The 27,361-nt window shown below is 33.9% G+C and overlaps 2 protein-coding genes across 2 annotated transcripts; one reads left to right on the forward strand and one right to left on the reverse strand.

The window, feature by feature from the left end:
- Positions 1–7,474: 7,474 nt before the first annotated feature.
- LOC139426175 (uncharacterized) lies at positions 7,475–8,398 on the reverse strand. Its single transcript, XM_071183967.1, has one exon. It carries the CDS (start codon positions 8,396–8,398, stop codon positions 7,475–7,477), a length of 924 nt encoding a protein of 307 aa, XP_071040068.1.
- A 1,739-nt stretch (positions 8,399–10,137) lies between these two features.
- LOC110282821 (cathepsin S-like) lies at positions 10,138–26,966 on the forward strand. Its single transcript, XM_043056122.2, has 7 exons — positions 10,138–10,354; positions 15,466–15,615; positions 17,136–17,300; positions 20,217–20,340; positions 22,206–22,306; positions 25,820–25,980; positions 26,621–26,966. The coding sequence occupies exons 1-7, from the start codon at positions 10,259–10,261 to the stop codon at positions 26,892–26,894; spliced, it is 1,071 nt and encodes a 356-aa protein (XP_042912056.2). The 5' UTR covers positions 10,138–10,258; the 3' UTR covers positions 26,895–26,966.
- The last annotated feature ends 395 nt before the right edge of the window (positions 26,967–27,361 follow it).

The raw sequence follows: 27,361 nt of genomic DNA on the forward strand, positions 1-27,361 counted from the left end.
GTGTCATTTGTCGATGAACTTTATAAATTACAAAAGAAAGGCCTAAAATGGATAGATTCTAAACATGGGGAGAAAAAGCGTCAAATCACATAAGTATTTACATTAATATGTAGTAGTGATACGCCAGCTCGTTGTGCTATGCAAAATTTTAAGCAATCTAACGGACAATTTGGTTGTGGATTTTGTGAAGAGGAAGTAGAGAGGGTGAAGGTCATTGCAGAATCTATCCTTTTAATGGAGAATTAACTGCAAAAAGAACCTTCGAAAACTGTATTGAAAATGCTGAAAAAGCATTATCTATCGGTAACGCTGTTAAAGACAAACTTTTAAAGATTCAATTTATATTTCAACAAGGAATCTTACCTTGTTTCAATTCCAATCTATCAGTCTTCACCAATTATTCTCTTCCGGATCTTTGGTTGTAGATAACTAAATGAACACCTATACTGAAAAATACTTTGAACAAAGACGTTTAAGAACGATATTTAATAATCATAATAAAATTAAAATAAAAGCTATTTACAGATGAAAAAAGTTGTAAGTTGTTCTCAACAAATGCTAGGCTACACCACACTGGAGGAGAAAAAGTTCGCAAGTGAATGTTTCAATATTTGTCCACTAAGGGAAGATTTTCAACAGTATTAAAGGTGCGTCTATTATTTTTTTCGATGCTCGACTGAACCGAGAGTAGGTCGTTCATCTTAGCTGCTCCTGATCACGTACCGAAGCTGAGAGTATGGCGTGATCAGAGATCCCTTACAGGCGTTCCTGTGCCGCATACTTGCCGTAGCTGTTATCGCTGCTGATCCTGAGTTCCTGTTACATGTAGTCGCTCCGAATTGAGAGTAGGACGCTACATTGTATTTCAGCATTATGTAATTTGTCCCGAATTGAGAGTAGGGCGTTACATAGTTCTTATTTTCCTTTTCTTATATATTTTTTATTTTGATGTCTCCTCTGGTAAGTATTGACCGACTCGTGGTGCTCCATAGCTTACCGGTGTCAACTAAGCCACGAGTTCGGTGATTGTTTTTCTTGGTAGATTAGACCAGAGATACGGACCCTCCTCATGAGTTAGCAATTCCGAAAGGCCATAAAATCATGGCTACTTCCGAGGCTCCTAAGGACGCAGAAATTGTTAGCGATAAAAATAGCGATCAAATTCTCGATAATAACGAGACCCCCAAACCCACTAATATAATTCCAGGGTTAACTATCGCTAATGCAAACAAAAAAAAAAGCGAAAGCATGGTGAAACAGAACGAACGCAGTCCAACAATGACTGCACAATTTTGGACTCGGATTCTCCGACAGACGAAAACCACGAAAACGAATTCTCCGTTATGAACGGTATAACTTCACAGTTCGAAATGGTGATACACCACACACTACAAATATTAAAAAATGCCGCATCATTTGCCGATAACGGCGAGAAAATAGACGGAAATTTAGACCAACTTAAGACTAGTTTTTGTAATTTCCAACAAGAGCATCGTGCACTAAAAAATCAAATTGTTAATGAATCCAGACTTTTTAGTGAATTATCAAATGCAACTGCTAACAAATTAGATAACTATGCTAGGGACCATCCAGAGCAATTCCACTCTTTTATATTAGGAGATGAAAGTAAAACTTATGATAACATTATGGATACAGAGTTCCCAGATACTCTTAATCAAAATAGCAGAGATAATAATTTCCCCAAGTTCAAAATCAAAAAGATTCAAGGACACCCCACCTTCTCCCACTAGGGCAGCCCAAAACCACAACGTTTCCCCCGACCCAGAGAACGGGTTCACCACCCAACACAAAAAATCAAATAAAATCCCCCCCATCGTCATTAAAGACGAAAATTTTGATTGGAAAGAATTTCATGAACTTCTGAAAGAAAAGAACATCATTGAATATTCAGCAAAAAACAATGGTGACTATTTCACCCTAAAAACCAACCATCTAGCAGATCGATGCACAATTGTTGGCTTGTTAAAAGACAGAAATATAGCTTATCACACCTACAGCGTCCCCGATGAGCGCACCTTCAGAGTTGTTCTAAAAGGAGTCCCAAAAACCTTTGCCGGAGATGATGCTAAAACAGCGAATTTTGCAAGAAGGCATACCAGTGGAAAATGTCACACAAATGTTCTGAAGGAACAACGGCAACAAAACACCAATGCCCACATTCGTTGTGACCCTTAATAAAAACAGCGAAAAATGCAAAGAAATATATGGTATCCGTTTCCTATTCAGGATGACCGTAAAAATTGAAGAGTATCGTAAGTCTGACCGCCCTTCGCAGTGTCCCCGCTGCCAGGATTTCTTCCATGGCCAGCGGCTCTGCAACCACCCCCCTCGGTGCGTGAAGTGTGCGGGCACCCATAACACTAGTGAATGCACAAAAGAACAAAACGAACCAGCTAAATGCTGTAACTGTGGGGGCGAGCACCCCGCAAACTATTCAGGATGTCCTGCATATGAAAAAGTTCTCGATAAGATGCACAATAAATTCGATAAAAGAAAATCATTCAACAACAATAACAGAAGAAACTACAACAACAATACCACCAGATCAGGAATGAGCTACGCTAATGCCGTTCAAAACCATAACAATATAGCAACTGTAAATCTAAATCCAGCATTACTGCTACAACAGGCAATTGAAGCCAGCAATAACTTCGCTAAATGTATAAATATCTTTCAACAACAGCTCTTAAACAACCAAGAAACCAACAACCTCTGCTATGAATAGAAATTACTCCTCTACCCCCCTAACCATAGCTCTTTGGAATGCGAAAAATTTACTTCTCAAGTTCGCAGAATTCTTAGATTTCATCGCAAATTATAACCCCGACATCATCGCAGTTACTGAAAAGCACACTAAGCCAAGTAATCGACTCAAAGTACCCAACTACAACACCTTCAAATGTGATAGGATCGTACGTACAGGCGGCGGGTTCATCCACAAAAAATACAATGCTTCAATATGTAACATTAGTACCTCAGAAAATAGAGAAGAAACTTCTATCATACTGCAAATAAATAATAATAAAATAAAACTTTCCTGCATCTACAATCCACCATTTCAAATAAGTTCATGGAAAACCTATTCCCAGTCAACCTCCCAACTATTGCTCTAGGAGATTTTAATTCCAAACATGAGATCTGGGGGTGCAGAAAAACAAATAAACTCGGCAGGCAACTTCGTGAACTAGTTAAAGAATATGGCTCAACGGTTTTCACCCCCGAACAACCAACATTCTTCCACCGCAGCGGTACTCATCCACCAGATATCCTAGACTTCTTAATCACTAACATGAGCTCACCATTCGCCATGGAAACCTTAAATGAACTTAGCAGCGACCATTACCCGGTCCTGATAACCACAAACTTAAATAAGCTTTCAAATGACCAATACAGAAGAAAAACCGATTGGACCCTCTACCATAATATCCTTCACCTGACAGACTCCAACGATGATTCAATTCCCTATACTAACGAAGATATTGACTCCTCTATTGAGAAACTAACTACTGTAATGAACTATGCATTTAACGAGGCAACAGTACTCACCCCCACTAATCTGAATAATTTTAAACTACCAGGGGATATCAGGAACATCATTAAGGAAAAGAACAAGCTAAGGAAAATACTACAACGAAGTTTCAATCCAGCCCTCAAAACCAACATCAACAGACTAAATAAAATCATCAAAAAAAATGTAATAATCACAGAAATCAACTTTGGAACGAAAAACTATAAAATCTAAACACCACAGACAACTCTATCTGGAAAATCAAGGCGCTAAAAAAATTCTCCCTTGAATAAATTGCCCTTAAAAGGGCCAAACAGTATTGCATACACATCTGATGATAAAACCTCGATTTTCGCTAATAAAATGAAAAACCAATTCAGTAATAATAACGAAAATATTTGCTTCAACAATGAAAATGATATTAATAACTGTTACGACCATATTTTGGACCAAAGTAACACTGAAAACAATATAGAGTTGACCTCAGAAGAAGAGTTGACAAGTATCATCAAAATCCTCCCAAATAAGAAGGCACCGGGACACAATAACATCTCTAACATGATGGTCAAGAAACTATCAAAAAATAAAACCTCACAGCTCATAAACATCTATAACGCCTCTATCAAAAATCTCTACTTCCCAGCCGAATGGAAAAAATCGGACGTAATCCTTATCCCAAAACCAGGAAAATCAGCCTCAAATCCAGAAAACTACAGACCGATAAGTCTCCTACCCACCCTCTCTAAGGTTTTTGAAAAAATCATTCAGAAAGATTATATGCCTATAACCACCTCCTACCTGACCAACAATATGGTTTTAGGAAACATTTATCAACGACTAAGCAACTAGTCAATATCCTCGAATTTATAAGCAAAGTCAAATTCAAACGAGAAACAGCCCTTATGCTCATGCTCGACGTGGCCAAGGCCTTCGACCGAGTATGGCATAAAGGACAAATTGTCAAACTTCACCGAATGAACATCTCTCTCGATCTCATCATACTCATTAACTCCTTTATCACAAACAGAATGTTCAGAATCAAGTTTGAAAAATCCTACTCTGACTACAAAAATATAAACGCCGGAGTGCCGCAGGGCAGCATCCTTGGGCCACTACTTTATATCCTTTACACGGCCGACTTCCCTATGGACAACAATAACACGAATGAATTCACCGCACTATATGCCGACGATACCGCGGTCATTACCAAGTCAATTAGCCACAAACAAGCTTTCACCTAAATGAACAATAAAATTAGAGATATAGTGCTCCCTGTGGAAAATCAAACTCCACCCAGATAAATGCCAACTACTCGTTTTTAATAGAAACAAAAAAGTAAAGAAAATCCCTGAGATCACTCTCTATCAACAAACCATTAAACCATCCACTTCAGCAAAATATCTCGGCGTAACCATCGCCCCATCACTTAAATGGAATCTTCATATAAACAATATCATAAAGAAAGCGAATGGCGCATTTTGGGCCCTAAATTCTATTTTGAACTATAAATCCTCACTTGATATTAAATGCAAAAGAACAATCTATCTCATGGCTATTAGGCCAATCCTCACTTATACTTGCCCAGTCATTACAATCCTGAGCAATAATCAGAAACAAAAACTCTCCTCAGCTGAAGGAAAATTCCTCAGAGGGCTTTTAGGCGCACCCAGGTGCATAAGCAATAGAAGTATCAAAAAAGATCTAAAAATTGAAGACATAAACGAATTCATTCATACCCTAAGCAAAAACTTTTATAAGGATGCACAAACATGTACTACTAGTAATTTTAAAGCACTATTAGATATCGACCTTATTGAAGACAACGCAAATTTCAGCCCTATCACAGCTTTTTTTCTTAAGGACGCAACCCTTTTTTAAATTTTCAACTACTAAAAATTTTAACATTACTCCAGCCCAACATGTTAATGTTTTACGCAGCATTTCACAAATATTACATGGACCGAAGAGTCGAGCAACTCCCCCGGGGGTCGTCTCCTAGGAAAATGCAATACTTAAACTTAGTGTAGTGAGCAACCCAGAAAACGAGTGGTTTTACCAGGACGCCTGGGTCACTACTTCCTGAATACTATTTTCTCCCTACTCAAATTCATGTGTACTGCTCTTGTAGCGGGATTATTAGCGTGTGATTTCCTATTACCCTGACAATCCTATTGTAAATATCTTTATTACTTTTATTATCGTTATTCATTCCATTTTACTTCTCATGCCCGTACTTAGTTATTTCACTCATGTACTTTACTCTAGAATTATTATTACGATTGCACTCTTACGTCATGCAATTAATTAACACGCGATAATTTTATCTTTGCGAATTACCTTGTTTTTGTATATATGTAAATAACTTATATAATCAAGTACTTTTATAATTGCGCTTTTATTATTATTAACCTGTTTTCTTTATCGTGCTCATTACATTTTCGTACTACCTTATTACTGTCTAGCATTAACTTATGACTGACTATTTAAATTTTTTCATGTTCTCCTGGCCGCTTTACTTGTGCTATGCACCCCCCCACCCAATTCTTCCCTCCTACCCACCCCGAACATCTAACTTACAAATTCGATGAATGGGTTAAAGCCGCTTCGCGGCTGTGTACCCAGGTTCTAGTTATTTCTACCATTCTACCAATGAACTTATATCCCAACTTTTAACATGGTAGAAGGCTTTATTCCGGACTATATGCACTGTGTGCTTCGTGGTGTAACACATCAACTCGTGTGTCTTTTCATCGAGAGTTCAGGCTATCAGTATTCTATAAGTGGCTATCAGTATTCTATTCGAATACTAGATGCACGTAAAAAAGATCTGAAACTCCCACATGAATCTTCACGTAGATTACGTAAGACTAAAGATAGTTCCTTCTGGAAAGCTTCAAAACGGCGAAAATTCTTTTTACCATAGCCAGTACTTCTAAAAAATCTTTTGAACAATGTTATATAAAAGCATTGGCTTCACTTTGTTCATGCCATAACTCTTGGACACAAATATCACAGCTAATGACATCACGAAAGCAGATGATTGTTTAAGAAGATTTGTGTCAAATGTGAAAAATATTTATGGTGCAACAGAACAATCGTATAACATTCATCTTTTACTGCACCTGCCTGATACTGGCTTGGGGTCCTCAGTGGGACAATTCATGTTTGAAGATAGCATTGGAAAACTAAAAGACCTACATCACGGTACAAAGAGTTTACCTCTGCGAATTACTTCAGGTTACACCAGTAAATCACTACTAGCAGTTCTCATATCTAAATAAGAGATAAGAAACCATCAGGTATTAAAATTTGTTGATGAGATGCAAACAAACAAAGCTGTAACCAAACAAGACATGGATGCACGTTATTTGGAAAACCAATATATCAAATTTTGTTTCGACCATAAGAAAAAGCATTTAAAAAAGTAATATTATCCAACGTACTATTTTATAAAAGGATAAGTTATTCAGGTCACACTTTTAGTTGCAAGGAGTATTGCTCAAAAATTTATTCACGCGGATTATGCTGTAGCATTGTGAAACAAAAACTGTGTAGAAATTCATCCACCAAAAACTGTTCGCAGTTTTTATTGAATTGAATTGAATGTTGGGTTTAATGGCACAAAGTCCACAGAAGGACATGCTGCGCCAAACAAACGGTTTTAAAATAAAATCCTACTTAGATGTATACTACAAGTTTTTCCCATCAAAATCACACGGAATTTATAAAACTGAATACAACGAAACCAACGCATTCAAGAGTGAGTAAAACAAGATAAAATTTAAATGTAGTTAAGTATCATAAAACAGTTACATTCAAAGCTGAATAAAATCACATAAAATTCTAAATAGGATAAAAACAGTTATATACAGTATAAGAGACCAACTGCGCGTAGAAACGCAAAAATGTTAGGATGATGGCAGTCACCTAACAAATCCTGCAGTGTTAAAATGGAACTACCATAAAATTGTCACAGGAACCAAAAAAGGTTAAACGATGACGGAAACATGGGCAATAAATTAAAATGTGATGGATTGTGAGTAAAACGTTGCAAGTATTGCAGTGAGGAGAGGGTTCATCAAACAGCAAGTGAAGGTGGGTCAATCGAGTGTGGCCAATTCGAAGACGAGTAAGTTTGACGTCTGCCCTACGATTACGTAGCACAGGCAATGGATCTAAATCAATTTTTATAGCGCGCAATTTATTATTAATTTGGAGATCCCACTGCTGCAACCATAGAGACTTTGTAAGCTGTCGTACGTGTGTTTTTATATCTTGGTATGGTATAGACAGAGAGAAAGGGTTTGTAGCAGATCGTGCGGCAACATCGGCCAAGTCATTGCCCGGAATTCCGACATGACTTGGGACCCAACAAAATAAAATATCAAACCCATTTTTATGAAAAGAATTTAACAGATGATGTATAAAATTTAAAATTGGGTGAGTCGATTCTTCGAAATGTCCCAATTGGCGCAACACGCTCAAACTATCTGAATAAATGCAATATTTTCGAGTAGGCAGTGATGAGATCAATCGCAGAGCTAAAAGAATAGCTACAGCTTCGGCAGTGAAAATTGAACAAATATCTGGGATTTTAAAATTGTACGTGGCATCAGCAATGACGACGCCACAACCGACATGTCCTGGAGATTTTGAGCCATCTGTAAATACAGGGGCGTATTGAGAAAACTGATGACGATGGGAAGTGAAAAGTTGCTGAAATATAATAGGAGACACTTGAGCCTTATTATAAGCAACAAACTGACAATCAAACTGGTATTGTGAGATGGTCCATGGTGAAATAAGCAAATGCTCAACTGATTGTGATGGCAAATCACAAATAGACAAATTTTCAATAAGTGATCGCATGCGAACGTTAAAAGGGCGAATATGAGAAGGACNATTTCTAAAACTGATATCTCTTTAAAAAGGTTAAAATTTTGGCTATAATTAAGTCTATTAAAAATTTAAATAAGAGAAATTGCAATGGAAAAACCCTGCATAAACAAAACATTGAATTTCGGAAGAAATCTCGTTTGGTGAGAATGCTCTCTCTTGTCAAAAAATACAAAATAAACTGACCTCAAATAAAACTCCAAGGACTTCGAATCAAATAATTAAGGAAACTACTATCACGTTTAATATAAAAGGAAGATTTATTAACTAAACAATAAAATTACAGCATCGCAGTTCCAAAAAACAAATCTCACACTCACTCAAAAAAACAATTTACCTTCTAATTAGTCACCATAGCAACCACAAAACTCTTCTCGTTACCATCTATAAACTGATATATAATAAATAAATTATTTAACAAAAAATACGATGCGCATAAGCACATAATATTTTACACTCTGGTTATTTCCGTTTCCGTTTTTAGAAGCGCTATATGTTGAGCCACCCAATCTAGATTTGGCATGTGACATTTTTAGCGGCAATTATTGGTTGATTTTCTAGCTTTGCCATTCGGAGAGTTTTTTTTTATCGCCGTGTAAGAGAAATATATATATAGATATGTTAACGGACTTCCTAATGTATTATTTGACAATGGGAAGGTTTGTGTGGTAGTAAACAAACCGATAAACCACAATTTGAAATTGCTCAGAAGTGTGCTTTTATTAAAGACGATTTCTATGTACGCAAAATCAAAAAGGCGGAAGCGGATTTATTGAAACTTAGGTTGTGTCTTCTTTCTACAAAGAATAAACCAAACTTTTTATTAGGAATTAGTATTATTGTTAGGCGACGAACGATTAAATTTCAAAGTGGCCGGATTATGCTATTAGTCGAAAATGACATCACACTTTTGGGAAGGGAGATTGTTTGCAATATGAAAAAAATTAGTTATTGCATGCAGGCCTGTGTTACTTCTCAATCTTTTTTCATAAACTAAGTGGCATACCTGCATTATTTCTATCACTTTATTATTATTTTTTAATGATGTATTAATTGTTATTTATTTTACCTAATATTTTCAGCAGCAGTTAATTTTTTACGAAATTATTTCATATTACGATGTATCGAAACAGGTGTCGACTATTTCAAAATCGGATTAAAAAATGTATTTTTATTCACTCACAACTTACAGAAGAATTTTTTTTAAGATGTTAAAAAACTTACTTTTCGGACAAAACTGGTATAATATAATGTATAAAAAAAGTATATTTCTCTAGAAAATTTATAGATGAGGCATTATCTAAGATCAAACCAGCTTTAAAACTGTGGGCTAAATATATTTAACTGTTTTGAAATTTAGCGAAATATTCTGTTTTATATTTTAAATTTTATTTTATGATTTTTAAAAAAAAAAGATAAATTAGCAACAACTTTATATACACTCTACTCACTCTTAAGCTGGTTTAAAATTCGCAACGAATATCATTACATGGAAAAAGCGAATTACTAGTTATAAATTGCACGAATCGATTTCGCAAGCTCTACTTTTTCTTAAAAAATAAATGTTAAAAAAAATAAGCAGATAATTTTTTTCTTCTTCTTTGTGATTAAACTTAATCCAATTTTGAATTGAACTGTAATTGATTACGAAAGAATCCATTATTTACTCGTAACAATCGTTATAGACACATTTATCTAAGAATTCAAAAAGCTTAAATGAGCAGTAAAATATTATGTTTAATGCATAGTATATAAACTCATGCGTAAAACTCGATTTTGACTTCGATGTAGCAATAATTTGTTGAATATAACTGATTTCTGAATTTACATAAAATGAATCAATTTTTTGTCAAACTTTTAATATTTTTGTCGATTCTAAATATTATTGTTAGTGATTCCAGGTTTACAGAGGAATGGGAAACATATAAGGTAATGTATCTATGTGTTGCTCAAAATATTTACATAGTACTTCTTACGATAGTTCAAATTTCCCGGTTAAATTTCTCAATTTTCACCCTATATTGGGTAAAGATATTCTGTACAAAACTATAAATCGTAAATAATGAATATTATAAAAAAAAAAAAATTCTTGCTACTTCAAAAATGTAACTAATGGATCAGCCTCTAGGTCGTGAACGAATTTAGGAGAGTTCTGACTTACGTGAATCTTCTGATCGTGAATCTTTTTTTCTTGAATCTTTTTTTCGTGAATCTTTTTTTCTGATATCCCCCCGGGGGGGGATATCAGAAAAAAAAGCCCTTCGTTGGCCATAATTTAAATTAAACGTCCAAAGGTTATTTAAAAATTATTTGAGTGGATATAGATATTTTTTAATAATTATTATTAAGAAAAAATTACCAAATTTTTTTCTTGCTACTTCAAAAATGTAACTAATTCGGTAGGCGGAAAAAAAGGTCCCGGTAAAAAGGTTCCTGGAAAAAAAGGTCCCGGTAAAAAAGGTACCTCCATAGGGAAAATCTGTAGGGATATTTCCCCTCTCGCTTTCTGGGCAGCATGAATGCTTCTTGCTGTTTCAATGAATATTCTTTTTATGTGTAATAATTCAGATTAGATCATTGAGGTAAGGAGAAGGGTAAGGGGGGGGACTTATGGGCTGGTTGTATTACGCTTTTCTTTTAAAATTTTATTTCATTTATTTATTCTTCTTTGATTATTTTTTAAAGCGGGAAGATACTATATAAATTTTTCAATAATGTTTTACTTTTTTTTTGTAATTTTTCTAAGTGAAAAATGTGTTATTTTCTATTTTAAATTACATTTTGTGAACAAGTTGCTAATGTGAGGTAGCCAATCGGGGAAGTTGGGAGGATTTATGTGTTGGATGTTTATTCGTGATTGGAGGTGAAAGTATTGGTCCTTTTTAATTAGCTGAAAACGCGCGACACGAAAAAAAAAAAAAACATGCACTGAACAGCAAAAAGCGCTTCAATCTAATATTCTCATTTCAAATATTTTCCCCTACGGAATTTTCCCTACACAGGTACCTTTTTTACCGGTACCTTTTTTTCCTAGAATCAACTTGGGTCGTGAACGAATTCAGAAGAGCTCTGACTTATTAAAGTATCAGTTTAATTAATCAAGAATAATCTCTGAGAGGCTTCATCTTTCAATAAGTTAAAACTGTTAAGTGGAGGACATATATCAATAATGCTAAAACTGATTTTTTTCGATGTACCTTTTCTAAGAAACAAACAATTCATATCGCTATGAATTTTTTGAGGGATATTTGAGATTACTGCAGTTGTATGTTGTGACGATGTTTTAGAGTAAACAGGAATACTTTTCGAATTATGGAAGGAAAAAAATTGAAACTATTTAAAAAATTAAAAGTTCTCAGTTCATAATTTTTGAAAACATTTCTACCAATCATGTATATTAGCAGTTACCACAACAAGCAATATTTCGTTTACATGCTGAGAAAAGGTATATTCAAAAAAGGTCAGTTTTAGCATTATAGGTATATGCCCTACCGACTTCCCTTAAAAAAAAAGTTCATTTTTTTTTCATTTTCAATTCAATTATTTTTAAATCTTCTGTAAAATTCATGTACCAGGGTTATTTCCGATTGATCGCTAAAGGAAAACTTCTGGGAAAATCCGCTAGTTCTGTGCGCAGACATCTTGTGCTGTGTCCGTAGTTGGCCAGGGGAAGGCGTGGATTAGCGGTTGCCATTTTTGAGTACGTATGGAGCACATAAACATGCTTCGAAAAATAGAGTGTCCTGCCAAATGTGTTTAGTCATTTGATTTCATAGTCGAATGAGAAAAGCGTTCATGAGTGATAGCAAAGTGCGGAAATGGTGCAGGAACTTTGATGCTGGACGCACAAATGTGCATGATGCAGACGGCCAGGGAAGGAAGTCATTGTCAACCGATAATCTTGTTCAGAGCGTGGATCAGGCGATTCGCGGAAATCGTCGGTTCACAATTTCTGGGTTGAGTAAATTGCTTCCGAAAATTTCACGGTCAGCTATCTATACCACTGTGAGTGTAAGACTCAAGTACCGCAAACTCTGCGCGAGATGGGTTCCGTAGATGCCGTCTGACCATCACAAAACTCAACGAATGGGCGCCGCATTAACCTTCCTCCAGAGCTACCATCACGACGGAGATGAGTTTGGACAAAATTGTCACAGGAGATGAGACATGGGTCCATTACGAAACTGAAGAAACGAAAGAGCCATCCAAACAGTGGATGCATTCACACTCCCCCAATCGTAATCCAGTGGAGTTCAAGCGCACGTTCTTCACCAAAAGGTGTATGACTACAGTGTTCTGGGACCATAAAGGTGTTCTCTTGGTGTAATTTATGCCACGTGGCGCAATGATCACTGCAGCTTCGTACAGCAAGACTTTTCAACGTCTTCGATGGGCAATTCAGAACAAGAGAAGAGGATTGTTGTCGTCAGGCATTGTCCTTCTTCATGACAATGCGCGGCCGCACACTGCAGTTGCAACAACGATCCTCCTGCAAAGTTTTGGATGAGAAGTTTTTGATCACCCACCATACAGTCCTGACTTGGCTCCCTAATATTTTCATCTCTTTGCTTACATGAAACGCTGGCTGAAAACACAGGCGGCTGCATTCTATGATGAAGGTATTGAAAAATTGATACCATGCTACAACGAATGTTTGAATCGGAACGGCGATTACGTCGAAAAGTAGCTTAATGTTGTATCACATTGTTCCATATAAAATTTTCTTGATTCTGACTGTGATTTTCCTTTGGCGACCAATCGGACCTTGAAAAAAAAAAAACAGCCCTCGTATTTACCAACCAAGTTTTGTTTTTCTGGATCAGTTTTCCGTTCACCACGTAATACAACAAATGCCGCTTCAGATTTTTTTTTTGAGGGGAGGGAGGATATTCTTAGTATTATTTTTTAAAAAATGAGAAATGTATTTTAAAATTTGTGACTTATAAAACTCGTGTAACTTGGTGACCCTTTAGAGTAGTTCTATTTTATTTATCTGCGCAGGATTTTTGGAGTATAATCCATCAATTTAATAGTTTTGCTTTACTACGCACTTATTAATATTTTATAATAGACTAGGGGCTTTGCTCGCTGCCAGTTATTAACCCCCATGATTGCTTCACAATCATATATATATATATTTTTTTTTGACGAAGCAGATTTATAAATCAAAATTTTAAAATTGTTTATCTAGAAGATAGAAATATTTATTCAATTCTGTTAACACAGATTTGGTTTCACAGATTCAATTCTCAATACCATTCATGATAAAATTTAAACCTTATCGTTTTGCTTGGTTATTGCTGAAACTTCATCTACATACATATTTTTTAAAATCTGATTTAAATTCAGGCAACTATGAGAACTGGTAAACTGTTTTTCATCAAAGAATTTTATTTTTGAGAACTCAATTTTTTATAACACTTCAAAAAAAAAAGTTTACTTCATCCTATTTAGTTATTATTAAAAGTTATACTTCATCCTATTTAGTTATTATTAAAAGTTATACTTCATCCTATTTAAAGAAATTTCATATTATACATTGCAGTTTTTAATTCTAGTTTCCGAACATTTAAGTACAATTTTGTAATGTGTTTAAGAAATTCTTAAATGATTGGACACGTTATCGTTTTTTCTTTCTTTTTTCTTGGAAATGCGAATTTTTTCTTAATACCCGTGATTACCAACAGCAACAACGATCTTAAAGCCTTAAGAACAAGTTAGTTAACTACTACTTTTTTCATCGAAAATGCACCCATTGTGCTCCAAAACCGATGCTTTCAATGTCTCGTAATATTTATTACACAAAAACACCACACCCAGAGCGTACACATTATTTTACACTGGTTCAAAATTTTCGGCTAACTGAATTTGATAATCAAACGTTTCGTTACAGTTCAATTTAACATCATATTTACTTTTTTCTTTCCTTTAATTTATGGCCGTTAATGTTTGAAAGTTGGTTAGTTGAATTTTATTGCCACAAGAGCCAGAAACGGCTATACTGCGCCAGGCACTAGGTTAAAAGCTGGTCTCTAGGTCAAACTACTGTATTGTTTCTTAAATCCGAGAATAAAGTCTTATAGTCTTGATAAATATTAAAAGGATGTGATGTATTGGGTCACCAAATGATTGAAGATTAGGAAAGGAGTTGCCAAAAAAGTTTGTTTCTCAAGTATTTGAATTATCTACAGTCGGTAAATGATTATAACAACTTGACATAATAAACATATTGGTACAGGTTCGTTTTTCAATAAATGCATACGGATATATCTGGAGTGTAGCCAATGCAGCCTGTTTATTTAAACAAGAGTTTTACAGTCAGCGGATATTATTTGATTGTTTTCAATAGAATGGAAAATTTCATGTAATTTGTTATCATTTTGTGTATTCCATGTGCTTTTTATGAACTGATGATTTACAATTACAAAATGTTCAATGAATGTTTGAAAGTATTCATCAGTATGATTATAATAATTTTAAATTTATTTTGGAACAAATACATTTTAGGTTTAATACATATAAATTTTCTGTTGCATTATTGGTTCAAAAACTCAAACTTTGAACTTAGTCATTTAAAATTTTTATATACAACTCTTTAAATTTTTCATAAACCTACTCGAAAAAAATCAGGGAAATTTTTAAATCCCTTAAATGATCTCTGATGTAGCGTTTAACCATAATCTGAGAAACGCGCCAAAAATATGAATAGTTTTTTTAATAATTTAGAATTTTTGAAAAGGGGACGCATATTTTCTATAGAGACCAATGGATCTTGAGCCATAAAAAAACCAACATTCAATCCATCAATCTATAGAGACCACTATTAAAAGTGCTACTACTAGCCATTGTCCCGCAACAAAATTTCTTTATTCTGCCCTATATTTATTTTGCTCAGACATAGTATACAGCTTGTTTGATGCGGTATAGGCGATTCTCCTGCCATTTAACTCTACATTGAATACTTGATTCTTTTTTAAATTCAAATTTATAAAGAAATATTGTTTTATAGAAATTCTGATTTATGGTAATTGGATTTTTAGACAGAATTTGATAAGTTTTATGATCCTGACGAAGAGAACTTTCGAAGAGAAATATGGGAACGGAATCATTTAGATATAAGTCAACACAATAAAGATTTCAAAAAAGGTATTTACCTCTACAGAAAATCTCACAACCACAAGTCTGACATGGTAAGCATGTTCTTTACACATATGTTAATAGATGCTATAGTTATGGTAAAGCTGGGCGATATGTTGTGAAATATTGATGTTTTTTTTTTAATTATCGCTATCACGATATTTTAAATGCATTCTCTCGATATATTGTGAATACGATACACATCGACAATGACTATATCGTGATCCAATAAGTAAATCCTCCCTCTAAGACAAAAACCTTTTAATTTGCCAAACGTTCTAGAACAGAAGTACTTACACGAACTATTATCCAACTTGCATGAAGCCGGGGGCCGCAATTAAAAACACCAGTCAAATGGTAGGCAGTAACTTTATCAAAATCTTATATAGGAATCTTTCATGTTTGAAGGAACATTAAATATTACTGTCAGACTTTTATCGAGTTGTACAAAACAAAAGTATTGAATTACAAATTAAAATAATAAGTAGATTTTTACCCGATAAATTTTTTTTTTTACACCGTTGGCATTTTAAATTTCACAGAAACGAAGAAATGAGATTCTTTTTTGACGAAAGAAAAGTACTTTAAACTCATATAGATTTTTTACGAGAATAGTTCGCTAAAAAAATGACAACTAATATATTTTAGTTCACGAGCCGTGGCCAGCCGACCGCCAGTTGGTAACCACTGGTCTAGAACATGTGCTGAGCTCTGCTTTTCTAGATGCTATTTCACTTGGTGGAGTTGACAATAAGCTATTTTAAGCCAAGACCGTCAAGTAATCAATTCTCTTAAGTGACACATTCTAAATTCTTTCACTCTTATGTTTACAAAAAGACCTAACACAAAGTTGCCAGGTACACAAAACAAAAAAAATATCACGGTTACAATAAAATACATAAACAATACATTTACGTTACTATACAGCTGTATAGTTTTTACTCGGATGAAACAGGTTTGCATTTGTTTACGCACCTGTATCAATGGGTTCACATTGTAATGCAAGGCGTTAAAAATAAATACAAATAGGAAGTATATAAAAACCCATTACATATGTATGTTTAAGTATAAAAGTACTTCATATAAATTCGTGCAAATCGTGTCATTATTAAAAAACTGCAGTGAGTCTAATAATTTAATCTAATTATTATGTAATATAATGCTTGATATAATAAATATTCTATTTATATATAATATATCGTCTAACTAAATTATACTATCGTCAAATTTATATTATATATCGTCTAATTTAACCAATTGATACACTAACGTAAGCAAGTGCAAACCGGTTTCAGTCACATGAAAACAATAAAGCTGTATAGTATCACCTGATAATTAAGATTTTACATAGAATTTAGAGTGCGTTTAATAATTTGGCCAAGAGAGTAACTTAGAAGAGTATAAACTTATGTAGAGAAACTGAGCTCAACTTTAATACGTCATTTTACTGATAAAGATTAGATGGCGTTGACGTAATAGATTACACGTGTGGGGTATTGTGATCTTCTTCTTCGTAAAGTACCCTATTTTATTGTTTAATGATAATTTGTATTGAAATGAGCGTTTGTTGCAGACAGAGGGAGAGCTTAAACGTCACCATCATTGTGCATTCATGTCTAGGCCACAGGAAAGCGATTACGTTGAATTTAAGAGCGATTGCGACAGAAAATGTAGACGAAATATTCCAAAAAAACATGATTGGAGAAAAAAAAATATAATTACATCGGTAAAAAACCAAGTAAGTAAAAGTATTTATTTCATAATATTTAATTTTTCATAACAACAATTTCTAGGTGTTACAGGGGTGCGTAAGTGAGAACTATATTTTTAATCAGTAATAATTTTTTTAAACCTGTAATAGGCTGGTATCCAACCAGTAATGCATTATTTAAGTAAAATTAATATAGGGAATTTAAAAAAATATATTTTTTTTCCATTAACGATATATTGAATAAATTGCTAAAAGATATGCATTTATAAATTAGTGCATCAATATTTTTCATCGAAGTTGAAATTCAAAATAAAATAATCAAATTCAAGAATAAAGAAATATTTTTCTTTGATAACCTTTCTTACAATTTATAATAGTTATTTTTCAAAAATTGCCGACCAGTTTACCGGTTCGAATCCCGCTCAGGGCATGGATGTTTCTCTGTGTGTTGGCCTCTGTTGTGTGGCGTGGGTAATGTTGCTCGCCTCCGTGACTTTAGGTGCTCACTGGGTAACGATAAATGAGCTGCTCTTCCGGCATCTTCTAAGGAACGAAAGTTCAGTGCCTGCCGTTATTTAAAAAAAAAAATTCAATTCAGCTTATTTTACACAATTTTCAATTTAAATGGCAAAAATTACTAGACCTAATATATACAGAAGAAACTCTCTGCAGGATCGGATTGGATTGAATGTAGGGTTTAGTGGCACAAAGTCCAAAAGAGGACATGCTGCGCCAAACAATACGGTAAAAACAGTTCAAAAGACATAATGCGTGCAACACTTCGTATAATTATAACTGATAAAATTGTATAAGTTGATGAATAAAATCAGATAGAAGGTGCGAATACGATATAAAATACATGAAGTAAGTAAAGTGAATAAAATTGTAGATGCATTAAAACATTTACATACAGTTAAAAATACCAAGAGCACGTAAATACGCAAAAATGTTTGGATGATGAATGTTATCTAACAAATCTTGCATGCATAAATTAGAAGTTCTAAAATACGTTAAACGATACTGGTTAAAACATGGACAGGTTATTAAAATATGATGAATTGTGAGAGGAACGTTACAACCATGGCATTGAGGAGCGGGTTCTCCTAGCAACAAATGGAGGTGTGTCAACCGGGTATGACCAATTCGAAGACGGGTTAGTTTTACATCTGCTCTACGCAACCGCAGTACTGGGAAATGGTCTATATCAGATTTGATGCTGTGGAGTTTATTAAATACTTTGAGGTCCCATTGTTATTGCCATAATGATTTTACAATTTTTCGAACATGTAGTTTCATGTCAGAGAAGGGTACAATGTTAAAACAGATGTGGCAGATCGTGCAGCTAGTTCATTACCTGGAATACCAACATGACTCATTACTCAGCAAAATAAAATCTCAAATCCCTTCTTTTGAAGAGTAGTTAACAAATGGAAACTCTCTGCAGACTTAAGAATTCAATTGCCTAACACAAAACTTAATTTTAAGGCTTGTTTATGAAAACATTTCATTCACATTAAAAGTTTCTGAATTCATTTGAATTTTTTTTTCTCGCTTGCATATTCACACCGACTCGTTCTTTAAAAGTATGGATTCCACCTAAAGAAGTTCGATCGTTTAGGGTTCCATGGCTGAAAAAAAAAATTGGGAACCGTTGCTTTGATGGATGCAGAAATGTATTTCTCACCTACAAAAGAAATGAAACAATCGATTCGCCTAGAAAATAAGCTTGAAAGTGAAGAGGACTAGATGTAAAAATCCCAATAACATCATTGTTTATGGAATACCTTCTTCCCTACTTTCGCTTTTGCCATCACGCCAAGTCTTTAATGTTATCAAGAGTAAAAAACACTGAATATTTTATGAGTACAAAATCGATAACAATTTTTATATACCAAACATACTTCACATTTAATATAACTTTTTAAACTAAAATACATTTTCATTAATTTACCTGCTAATGTAGAATATCACACCTTTAGAGTAACTCATTCAAGAAAAAACTTACTTCTTACAAGAGTCGCGGTACTGGATTTTAAGAAGGCAAAAATACAAATTGCAATATTGAATTTTAAACTAGCGTAAATACGAATTGCGATATTTGGTTTTAAAAATGCGTAAATTCTAATCATGATATTGGATTTTTAAATTACGTGAATAGGAAGTGCGATGTACGTTTTTTGAATCGGGTGAATACTTGTCGCAATGCATAGCTTTTAAATCAGGTAAATACGAAAATCGATGTTTGATATTAGCATTGCGTAACTATTAGCAGATACCGAGGCAGTTCCATACATTCAAAACGGCAAAAACCAAAAAAAAAAAAGAAATTGGCGAAAGAATCACGCAAGACGTCCTTCACGTAATTGGCGAAAGAAAGTAAGTAAACTTCTCGTTAACGGGATTTATAAAAAAAAAAAGCTTCAAAATTTTGTTGGATTATAAATTTTTGATTCGCGGAATTTAGCGAACTAATGGATGGTCTTGAGATATGCGGAATTCTGCAATATTCGAGCAAAAATCGCAAGCCCTGCTTTTAGTTTTTAGTCAAGGAAGAAATGTGGAAAACTCGGAATTCCAGGGTACCCCCGGAATACAATCACCCCTGCGTTATGAAATTGTTTTTTTTTTCAGCTACTTGTATTCGACTTGTTACAATGGAGTAATATGATTTATAATTTAAGATTAAGATTTTTGCATTATTTTTTTGTAATGAAGAGAAAAAAATCGTCTGCGGCATCCGAAAAGGAAAATAATCTATAATAATAATTAATTATTCAGACTGAAGTAACCGAATTTGTTCATTAAGCTCATACCATTTTTTTTTAAAGCGATCATCACATCTCTAATTTGTGAGTTAGATTTCCGATTTGAAGACGAATTTTTCCGTGAGTGTTTTTATTTTCCACGATTTTAAATTTGATCGAAAGTATTACTTTTTTACAGGGTCATTGTGGATCTTGTTGGGCATTTGCAACAGTTGCAGCTCTCGAAGCTCACTTAGCTTTAAAAACTGGTAAAATGATAAAGCTAAGCGAACAAGATGTTATGGACTGCTCCAGGAAATATGGTAATATTTACTCACTGATCTCTTTAAGTTACTGTATTGCTGATACAAAAAAAACCATAGACTTATAATATAAGTAGACTGCTCTCGCAATGGTACTACTACTCACTTTGAAACCAACATCTGTATGATTCACCCACAGTGAGGAATGATAAGCAATGTTAGATGAAAACAAATTTTCACGATGACATAAAATGCTTTTTAAGAAGGCACATGACATTTCGCATAGAGCCGAAATTTAAGACAAATAATGACGAAAATACTTTTTAAAAAAATTAAAGCTGGAACAAATATTTCCAACATCGATTATTTAGCTTTCATTCATATTTTTTATCACTAGCAACTAACAAGTTGGGCAAAATTTTAGGATATTTCAAGCAAAGTTAAATAACTTCTAATAAACACTTCACAACTTAATGAACAATTAACTTAACTTTGAAGTACATGTTATTGGGTACATAAATATATTTATATTTTAATTCGCATCTTTTAAACTCTGGTTAATTCGCTTAACTTTTTGTAAAGAATAACAGAAATTTCTTTTTACATTCTGTGAAATTCTTACTTTCTTATTGGCAAATTATTTTCAATTCTATAATTATAACGGTTCGTAATCGTTATATCTATTTTAAATCACACCGAATATACTATTTTTGATGAGCTGTATCGGCGTAGTATGATTTTTGTTCTTTTGGAGCTAGCGCTGTTTTATTTAATCCGCAACTTAATTAATTTTAATCGTTTAGTAAAACAAATTGTCTCTCACTATTCCTGTGAGTGGCGCTTTCTAAAAGTGCAGATGATTTTTGCTTAAATCAAAACATTTGGTACAAAAAGAAAGAATTGGCAACACATTTATTGCCACATGCTGACAGATTGTATCCCAAAATCAATTTGATATTTCGGCAACGTAACACCAAGCTAATACAAAGCAGGCATGTCAGTAGTTCGAAATTTATTAAGTCAGAAGAGCCTTCTTCACAGGATTTAATTTTTGAATTCATAGTTAATGCTAAGCAGCACAGAAGGTTTGACGCTCCCAGAGCTTCTTGATTGGGTGATAAATTATCTCTTAAAAAGATTCGTGCCGGCATCGGACAATGGCGTAAGAGATTATATTCAGTCATCAATGAAGATGGTAAACGATTCGAATAATAAAAATTTTAAGGTAAACTTCTATTAAATAAGATAATATCGGGTCAATACGAATTCCATTCCCAGCTAAAGTAAAATATCTTCAGTGGTAGAAGGATCCTGGGTTAGAGATCGGTGCCGTTAGGCTAACCGTGGGTTAGTTCCATCAAAAGGTCCTCCACGAAGGCAAATTTCTCCCAATACTTGATCCAGGAGTTGAACATTAGTAAACCCAAAATTAGGTCGGCTGTTCAACGACGGTTATAAAATAAAATAAAAACTATGTCTAACTTCAGGGTTAGTAAGTGAATTCGCAGAGACAACAGTTCTGGTTGTTCCGTNAGTTGCTCATTTAATTTATCCTTTGCCGTTAGTCTGACCGTGGGTTAGTTCCATCAAAAGGTCCTCCACGAAGGCAAATTTTTCCCAATACTTGATCCAGGAGTTGAACATTAGTAAACCCAAAATTAGGTCGGCTGTTCAATGACGGTTATAAAATAAAATAAAAACTATGTCTAACTTCGGGGTTAGTAAGTGAATTCGCAGAGACAACAGTTCTGGTTGTTCCGTATCAGCAATCCGAATAACCTCTAGAAATTAATGATCCTGAAAATTTGTTTCGATGATAAGTTATAAAAGTGTTTCGTAACTTATTTTGCGCACTCTACATAAACATTAATACATTTTCTTCAATACTCGAAAATAATTTATATTTTTTATACCTTCGACGACAGGAAATCATGGTTGTCACGGTGGATTTACAGATCATGCTTACCATTATGTCAAGACAAATAAAGGAATAAACAGAGCAAAAGATTATCCGTATAAAGCCAAGGTAAGTGACTGACACAAGAGTGATACATATGTAATTAATTATATTAAGATGGATATCATAATTCAGTTCTTCTTAAACGTAAATATTTCCCGCAAAAACACTGAACATTTTGGTTTCAAAATATGATAGCTCTATGTTAGAACATTTAGTTAATGCATTAATCGTAGCGAAATAGACAATTACCTAGATTTCGAAAATGTATCATCTGTACCCGAAAATTAACCTAAGGAATACAGATTCTGAAGCTCAATAACGATAAATAAATGTGAAGTAATTTTACTTGAAGATATTTATGACAATTTAAACAGGAAACTGTTTTGATCTAACTACGTTTTTACTGTAACTACAGTTTTTTTTAAAAATAATTTACTCTGAAAGTTAAAATGTATGTCTGATAACATGTAATCTATCTCTCTTTAGATTGACATCTACTCGACCGCGAGGAATTAAAATAAAGATTTTGTGCGGAAAAATAGATTTTCTTCAGCAATGGATAAATAAGTCAATATTTAAAGCAATGAAAGCTGTAAAAAATCACAAAAAAGCAGTTGGATCTGCAATTTCTTTCGAACAAATAAGAGTTAAGAATAAGTATTCCTGTTAAAATATTAATATAAAAAATTTTTTAATACAAAATGGTACTTATCAGCACGTCAAATTTCAATTCTATTGTTGCATTTCAGCAGACTGACCAAAATGTGTGTTTTTTTTTTACTACAAGTTTAATAGTTATTAATTTTTGAACTAATTGACAAATCCGAAATTTTTTTTTCTTCCCTCATACTCCCTATACACCTTCGTAATTTCTAAGTCTTCTAGACTTCGAGCAAAAACAAAGCAATTAAAATTGCAAAACGTTCCAAAAAAAAAACTCATTATGTTCATAAACAAATATGGTTTTTCCGCATGCTAAATCTCAACTCTGTAGTCAAATTTCGATTTGTTCAGAGGCTCACCTAGAACTTTTCCCAAGATTAATTATCAATAATTTTCGAACAAATTATTGAATGTTATATTTTTTTGATTCCATCGTAAATCCAACAGTTTTGGCGCAACAAAATAAAATATAACTTTTGAGTAGAACACCCAAAACGGCGCATTCGCTTTAGCAGGATCATAATTAGGACATTTAGAAAGGTTGAAACTAGGTGAAGGGGTTCCGCTTTTGTTTCGGCACCACCCACCACGAAATGCAACTTAGGGGTGTTGGTAACAGACATAAATCTGTTACTTAAATACCGATGCTAACTAATAGCTATAAGCCCGAAAGTCCCCCCTGAAGCAGCCTCCACCCTTAACGAGGTGCCCAGTAAATGACCCCTCAACTACCAAGATCTGCTTTTCCAAAGACACGGGTCTCCACGCACGTGGCTTCTTCTCATCAGGGTCCAATATAACACCAAACCAAGACGAAAAATCCTTACCAGTTAATCTGGAAACCACAATAATGAAGAAAATCGTTAACAAATAAGGAATTGCAACAAAATAAGTAAATATGTCAACGTAACGATAAATAAAATAATTAAGAGTCTAGAAATCCATATTCTGCAAATGATATTCAGAAATTGTATAAAATAATATTCGCTCACTAGGTCAATGTAATTATTATGTAAAAATCAGAAACTCAAAACAGGACAGTCGCAAGAGAGAAATGGAAGTACTATAGTGTTCGAATTAATTGGTTACAAGCCAGATTTTTTCATTCGAGTTAGTATGGGATTGCCAGTGATGTCCCGAACCGCTTCAAACCAGTTATATCTGCCTTGAGCTGCTGTGACGGATAAACCTTCACTATAATTTACTCGTCTGACTGGTTTTAGTGTATTTGTAGTTCAGTTGTGAGCATTTCAGTGTGGAACCTGGTGGTTATAATTTTAAGTTTAGTCTAACACAAGTTATGTGCTTATAAAAGATGGATATTAGTCCGAGGAAGCGCTCTAAAATAATCGCTCTCAATGAACACACTTCTATGACTGTAAGAGACATCGCTACAGCAGTTGTAGGGAAATTTTATGAAAGAAGCTGCAAATGAAATCTTAGCAACTGTAATTAGACTCGATGGAAGTTAGTTAGCAATTTTGTTCAGATTTCCAACAGAATATAGATTAAGATATGCCTCTACAAGAGGGTTCCACTCACATAAGACAAAATGTTGAGTTAAATAAAGGCTTCTTTGTGCTCCACAGTAAAATTTACGAGCCTGTATATTACAAATAAATCCTTAATTAATATGCCCTTCCTTAATAAATTTTGGACGGAGAAATTATCAAGTTAATAAATTTTGAATTTCGATTAATTCTGTTCATTATCTATGTTAATTAATTAATTGAATTTTGAGTTTCTGTTATCATTTTGCGAATATGAACATTGCGTATTTTACTAATCAAATTTTAGACGCGAAACATTCTATCTAACTAAAAAAGAAAAATACAGTGTGACAAAATGTGTCATCTAGAGAAAATATTAACAAAATTTGATTGATATATCGAAAATATTAGAGTTGCTCATTTAATTTAAATATATATATATATATTTATTTAATAAAAAGTACTTTGTAGTAAAATCATAGTTTTCAGTTATTGAATAAATAGGTTAATATGAAATCATTATACTCTTACTAATTTCTGTTACAAAAGCGGGAAAATAATACTAAAATGTAAAAAAAAAAAAAAAAAAAAAATTATTTGGGTCCTGGAACGCTGTAATCAACTAAATCTAGTGGTCTCATCCTTATCAATTGAGTCTCCAAAATTCCATGTTCTGGAAGTCAGAAATATGGTCTATCTTCTTCACAAGTGAGTCTCTGTTTTCTACAGAACAATAAGCACTCCTCATGTGCGCGCGCAGAACAATAAACACTTCTCATGTGCTTGAATAATGGAGGAAATATTGTGGTTTCAATATTGGGATTCGAACCCAGTTTAGCTAGTTATTACATTAGCCCTCTCAGCTTGAGTATATAAGCAGCTTCATCACAATACTATCTCTATAGTGAGTGAAATGAATGTTAAGTCGGTCCTGACCGTGTTTTTGAATGCTACAAGTGCAGTTCAGTGACTTAACATTGCGGTTTTTTAAAATTTGTTTTGTTAAGTGAACCGTTTAATGTGGCTTAATAAGTTGATCTAGTGGCATCATTTAGCGTGAAGTGGAATATTAGATTTTTGTGATGAGCACACTTGTGGTGTTGTCATCTATGTTTGCCCACGAGAGTTGCGTGTTCCAATAGCCTAAGATCATCATTTAAGAGGCGAGGCGTAAGAAAGTGGAAATTCTTCATGTGTTGAAGGAATGGGGGAAAGATAGTGGTATCCACGCTGGGAATTCAGCCCGTCATGCTAACCCTCTCAGTAGATGGGATATCTCATTTACTTTACACCACACTTTTCTCAACAATTTTATACCGAAGTTGTATCACCTTTCTCATGATCAATTTTGTAGCCCTAAATTTTGAAAAACTTATAGTGTCGGTTGTTATTACATTTTTTAAAATTGATAAAATTTACTTCTTAGGATGCTGGTCGATGCAAGAATAAGAAAAGAAAAAATGAAGCAGCGATCAAATACTATGGGGTACTACCAAAAGGAGACGAAAAATTATTGAAAGAAGTCATTGCTACTCATGGACCAGTTACTGCCTTAATTCACGCCCCGAAAAATTTACATCATTACAAGTACTGAAATAAGTATTTAGTTTTAAATAATAAATATTTGGTGATGCAGTATGCTGAGATCGGCCTTAGCTCTTTTCAAGTAACTGTCAGCTGTGACGACATAAAACCATATCAGTTATTAATGTCTGTTACAAAATAAGAGGCCATGGAATATTTCATATTACATGGAATCGATGTCATGGAATATTTATTCTCGTTACTTAGAAATTTCATTTAAAATCTACCAAATCATATTTTTGCCAGGAATATATTTACATTTAGGAAAAATAAGCTTTTAAAAGAATAGTAATTATTATATACGATTAATTCGGCAAATTGATAAGATTTAAGAAAAGAAAAACGTTATTTTTGTGGTACGTCAGGGAGTCGAAAAGAAATGTGTTTCTTCCTCAAGTATATATATATTTTTAATTCCTAATTATTAGCATAAATTTTTATAATAAAAAATTCTTATATAAATTCAGATCCAACAAAACAAAATTGTCAGACACTGAGCCAAAGTTTGAATTTCTTTGTTCAATCAGACAACTGAGCCATTAAAAGTATCTCAATAGTTTTGAAAATTTAATTAATAATGCTTGAAATAATATAAAAAAACTGGGTTTTTTAATATACATAAAATGTGTTTGTTTACCAACAGATCTGGAGTATATCATGATAAGGAGTGTGAAAAAAATCAGCACATCAACCATGCTGTTTTAATTGTTGGATATGGCGAAACATCAAAAGGCGAACCTTACTGGATTATCAAAAACAGGTATATAAAAATACAAAAAAAAAACAAAAAAACACAGGTTTTCATTGCGATAACAAAAACTAGCAAAGCAAATAAAACCAAACCTGGCCAAAATATTATCCAATATTGGATTAATATACCGGAAAAGAAAAATGGGCATAATTTGCACCTTAAATAAGGAAACTGGTTACTTGTCCAACACAGCAGCTGACGGACACCCTGTCAGCCCGATAAAAATATGCCTAACAATAAACATACCATAACCGGTTAAACGACCGGTTGTTGTACATATATATATATATATATATGGTGTCTCAGTTAAGCGTTTCAGAACTTCTAAGAGGGGTAGGGGGCATCCTGACGACTCGAAATCATATAGCAACGTGGGGTCGGAAATGCTTTCCTGACGCGGTAGATGGTTCGAAAGTTCCGACCGAGCTTTCCAGTGCGTTGGCCTCCTCAGTCACCCGACCTATCATGTCTTGATTTTTATTTCTGGGGTCATATGAAAATACTGGTTTATGACACCCCTGTTAACAATGCTAAGGAGCTGGAATCACAGTAGCTCCCGGAGAAATTCGAGATATGCTTGGAGTATTGTAGAATGTTCGGATGTCCATGCACCGGAGACGTGAGGTGTGCATT

Source organism: Parasteatoda tepidariorum, chromosome 8 (assembly GCF_043381705.1).
Source record: "Parasteatoda tepidariorum isolate YZ-2023 chromosome 8, CAS_Ptep_4.0, whole genome shotgun sequence".
NCBI classification, from domain to species: domain Eukaryota; kingdom Metazoa; phylum Arthropoda; class Arachnida; order Araneae; family Theridiidae; genus Parasteatoda; species Parasteatoda tepidariorum.